Genomic DNA, 5,000 nt, shown 5'->3' with positions numbered 1-5,000 from the left:
TATATATATATATTTTGTGTGTGTGTGTGTGTGTGTATATATATGTATTTATGTGTGTGTGTGTGTGTGTGTGTCTGTGTGTGTGTGTGTCTGTGTGTGTGTATTTATATACATATATATATATACATATATTTTTTTTTTTTTTTTTTTTGTGTGTGTCTGTGTGTGTGTATACATATATATATATATATATATATATAATATATATATATATATATATATATATATATATATAAATTATATATATATATATATATATATATATATATATATATATATATATATATATTATATATACACACACACACACATATATTATATATATATATATATATATATATATATATATATATATATATATATATATATATAAAGGGAGAAGAAGAAAGATAAAAAATATATATATAAAAAGGGAGAAAACAATAAATACAAAAAAGAAATTAAAAAAAGGAGAAGGCGAAAAATAAAGAAAAAATAAAAGGAACTGACGTTTATAAACCTTTGTAACGTAATAAAGAGAACCACAGCCGGAGGAACCAAGAGCAACAGAGTCTCAAAGTTAAAATAATATTACAGGGAAAATGTATGACATCCGACACGAGGATAAATCGGGAGGATGGCCCAAAATCCTCGCTAAAGAGAGGGAGAGGAAGAAAAACAACTTAGATAGGTAAGTTGTTTGTTTTTATTATTATTATTATTATTATTATTATTATTATTATTATTATTATTATTATTATTATCATTATTATTATTATTATTAGCTTTTCTTACTTTTTTCTTTTTTTTTAGTTTTTTTCTTTTTTTTTCTTTCTTTTTCTTTTCTTATTATTTTTTTTCTTTTTTTCTTTTGTTTTTCCTTCTCTATTTTTCTTCTTTTTTTCCTTTTCCTTTTTCCTTTTCCTTTTCTTATCTTTTCCTTCTTTTTTTCCTTTTCTTTTTTTTTTGGAAAAGAAGGCTTGTTTTTTTTTGTTTTTTTTTCTTTTTTTGGCTTTTATTTTTCGGTCGTTATATATCATTTTTGCTTATATTTTGGGTTTGTTCTTTTTTTTTGTATATTTTTGTTTACTTTTTTGCCTGTCTTGCTTTATTTTGTTTTATTTTAGTAATTCTCTCTCTCTTTTCCCCGTTGTTCTGTTTCTCTTTTTCTCGTATTATTTTTCTCTTGTTTTTCTGTCTCTAGATTTGTATATAAATTTTTTTTATCTTTACGTTATTCTGTTCATCTATATATCTAGAATTCCACTTCTTCCTTCTCTCTCTCTCTCTCTCTCTCTCTCTCTCTGTCTCTCTCTCTCCCTCTCTCCCTCTCTCCCTCTCTCCTCCTCTCTCTCTCTCTCTCTCTCTCTCTCTCTCTCTCCCTCTCTCCCTCTCTCCCTCTCTCCCTCTCTCCCTCTCTCCCTCTCTCCGCCTCTCCGCCTCTCCCTCCCTCCCTCCCTCCCTCCCTCCCTCCTCTCACCCTAATCCCCCACAATTACAAATTACAACCAACAAAGCCCCCCCCTCCCTCCCACCACCACCACCACCAGCACTAACCTCCCCCTCGCCTGCAGCATGACCGGCGTCACCTTCTGCGGCTGCGGCTTCCTCGGCGTGTACCTCGTCGGCGCCGCAACCTACATCCAGGAGCACCACCCGAAGCTCCTGTCTCGCAAGCTCGGGGGGTCCTCCGTGGGCTCCATCGTCGCTGCGAGCATTGCGTGCGGGGTGAATCTGCAGGTATGTGTGGGGGGAAGGGGAGGTGTTTGGGGATGTATGATAGATGGGTGAGGGGTGAATCTGCAGGTCTGTGTGGGGCTGAAAAAAGGATATTTCGGGATGTATGATAGATGGTCTGTGGGGATGGATAGGATAGATAGATGGGTAAGGGTTGAATCTGCAGGTGTGTTTGGGGAAGGGGAAAAAGGTGTTTGGGGATGTATGATAGATATCTGTAGGGTGAATCTGCAGGTCTGTGTGGGGGAAAAAGGTGTTTGGGGATGTATGATAGATATCTGTAGGGTGAATCTGCAGGTCTGTGGGGGGGGGGGGGAGGCGTTTCGGGTTGTATGATAGATGGGTGTTTCGGGATGTATGATAGATAGTTGTCGGGTGAATCTGCAGGATAGATAAGATAGATAGAGGGGTGTGGGGTGAATTTGCAGGTCTGTGGGGGAAAAGTGTGGGGATAGATAGGATAGATGGGTGTGGGGTGAAGTGTGGGGGACGTAGGATAGCTAGGATGTGGGTCTGTGGGGAAAATAGTGTGTGGGAGACCGAAGATAGATAGATAGTTGGTAAGATAGATGAGTGTGGGGGAATTTGCAGGTCTGTGGGGAACGTAAGAGGGGAGAGGGGGGTGGGGAAGGATAGATAGATGGGTATATAGATAAGCTGAAGTAAGGATAGATAGATAGGAAGATAGATGGGTGTGGGGTGAGCTTGCAGGTCTGTGGGTGGACGTAGGAGGGGAGAGGGGGAGGGGGAGAGGACGAAAGGAAGATGGGGAAGGATCAGTAGATAGAGGGATAGATAAGTAGGGAGAAATGAGGATAGATAGGTAGGTGGCAAGATACAAAGATAGTTATATTTGTGTGTTATAGTTTCATATCTTATCATATACATCCACAATGTAACATCAGTAACGGTCATATATCTCCGTTTTCTTAGCACGTCCGTCGTATTCTGCTGAACGAGGCGAAGGTGGTGAGAAAGACGTTCATGGGCGCCTTTAACCCCTTCTACAGGCTGGAGGAACCCTTGATGAAGTCCTTGCTCGAGATCCTGCCGGAGGACGCTCACCGAAGGGCGTCGGGGAGAGTTTTCCTGTCCCTAACGAAAGCGTCGACCTTGACCAATGAGGTACGCGATCTGTCGAAGGCCTGTCTCTGTGAGGGTTTTCTGGAGGGATTCTAGCTCTTTTTATAAGGAATCGAGATAGGGTATAGATACATAGACAGGCTTTTTTTTATATAAGGATGATGATAAAAGAGAGTTCTATATAAATGAAATGAATAAGTAAAATGAATACAGCAGGTGCAGAGAAAAATGCGTCATATAATCTAATAGCAGGTGATATGAATACCTTTTAAAATAAAAACTATAATACAAGCAACAAGAAAAAAACCCTTTAAGCCTACGTGCCGTGTGTTTCAGGTAGTGAGCCAATATTCTACGAGGGATGAGCTGATTCGGGCCATCCTCTGCTGTTGCTTCCTGCCTTGTCTCTCTGGCTACACTGCTCCTATCTACAATGGTCGCAGGTACGCGAAATAAATGTGAAAATTGGAAAACTTCGGAAGCAATGTTTAATCCTGAGAGTCAATTATTAATTATGATATGGTATATGATGAAGGGAATGTTGATAATTATGAGCAAAGGACTTTCACCTGTACGTTGCTTTGCGCAAATCTGGAATTATTTTCGTGGATATAGAGTCGTCTGATATTTTGTTTAGGATATATTTATTGCTCTGGCTTTTCACAATAACTTAAAACCTTTTTTTTCAATTTCAAGTATCTATTACTCTCTCTTTACACAGTAACTCATCCCCTTCGCCCCCTCCCGCAGGTACATCGACGGAGGAATGAGCAACAACATGCCCCTCAAAGGCCCTTCGATCGTGAGCATTAACGCTTTCTCGGGTGAGTTCGAAATCTGCCCGCGAGACGAAACCGGCGATCTCCGACCCCTGAACCGAGCCTTGAACCAGTGTATCGCGATGAGTAACGAGAACCTCTACCGACTCAAGTGTGGCCTCCTCCCCCCAGAACCCGAGGAGCTGGACCGGCACTACCACTACGGCTACTTCCACGCCAAGCACTTCCTTTGTCCCGGGGGTTCGAAGGTTCCGAAGCCCATGGAGCGTCGGATCGAGGAGAGCAGTGAGGGCAAGGAAGGGGATAGTCAGAGGAAGAGATAGAGGATTCGATTCTTTACAGATGGAATTGAATGACATGATTTTCGTAGTTCGAGAGAAAGGTGAAAGAGGGTATTCATAATCTGAGAGAGAGCATGATAATAATAATAATAATAATAATAATAATAATAATAATAATGATAATAATAATAATAATAATAATAATAATAATAATAATAATAATAATAATAATAATAAAATAGAGGTGGAAGACGTTATGCATAAACTAAGACAGAAAATAAAAAGAAAAAAATATATATATATATATATATATATATAATCTGGGAGAAAATAAAGAAAAATAACATAATCCAAGAGAGAGCTGGAGGACGTAATACATAATATGAGAGAGAGAATAAAAAAAAATAATAATAATCTAAGAGGTGGAAAACGTTATTCCTAATCTGAAAAAGATTTTTTTTTTTATAATAATCGCAGACTGAGATGTAAAACAGGATTCATAATGTGGGAGAAATGTGTATAATCTCAGAGGGAGAGTGAATGTAAATGAGTGAAAAATGGAAAATGTAATAATCTTGAAATAGAGATAGAAGTTTGTTCTTCACAAACGGAGAAAGAAATACTATTTCTGTTACACACGTTTTGAGGAAGATATTTATGTGAACTGTATTCTCCAAGTTTCGTTAAAACAACTGGCATTTTTCGATATCAATTGACAGTATTTTTCTAATATCCCTAGGAAAAAATCCATTTGTAAAGAGCTTTAGAGCTGTACAATTAGCGAAACTGTATATGAATTTGGTTTTCTATTATCTTGTAAATTGCTATAAAAATCATAATAGTTTGTTTGTCGACAGTTTGTATAATCAAAATATCCTGGATTATTGTCCTTTTTTACATTACGAATAAAGATGTGTTGAATTTTTTTTTCTGGATATCATTAATAAAAATAACATTTGAAAGTTTTTTTTCGTGCTCGTAAATTCAGGTCATGACGATTAATATAAATCCTATGTAGTCACAGCGCTCGCTGTATATACACAATAACTTATTTTTCTAACGATGCGAAATCTAATTTAGTTGCTTACCTTTGCTATACTGTGACCCAGATAGAACACTGTCGAGTTACATCAGCTCACAC

The 5,000-nt window shown here is 37.7% G+C and overlaps 1 protein-coding gene across 1 annotated transcript in view; it reads left to right on the top strand.

Moving 5' to 3' along the window:
• LOC119584518 overlaps positions 1 to 4,146 on the top strand; it is a 9,047-nt gene extending 4,901 nt beyond the window's left edge. Inside the window, exons 3-7 of the mRNA XM_037933173.1 lie at positions 577 to 670; positions 1,554 to 1,719; positions 2,650 to 2,841; positions 3,136 to 3,242; positions 3,550 to 4,146. Of these exons, the coding sequence (XP_037789101.1) occupies positions 577 to 670; positions 1,554 to 1,719; positions 2,650 to 2,841; positions 3,136 to 3,242; positions 3,550 to 3,901 (911 nt within the window). The 3' untranslated portion in view covers positions 3,902 to 4,146. The remainder of the gene's footprint in view (positions 1 to 576; positions 671 to 1,553; positions 1,720 to 2,649; positions 2,842 to 3,135; positions 3,243 to 3,549) is intronic.
• Positions 4,147 to 5,000: the final 854 nt, after the last annotated feature.

This window comes from Penaeus monodon, chromosome 18 (genome assembly GCF_015228065.2).
Source record: "Penaeus monodon isolate SGIC_2016 chromosome 18, NSTDA_Pmon_1, whole genome shotgun sequence".
In the NCBI taxonomy this organism is placed as follows: Eukaryota; Metazoa; Arthropoda; class Malacostraca; order Decapoda; family Penaeidae; genus Penaeus; species Penaeus monodon.
Note: the sequence above shows the minus strand (reverse complement) of the source record. Positions and strands in the feature narration are given on the sequence as shown.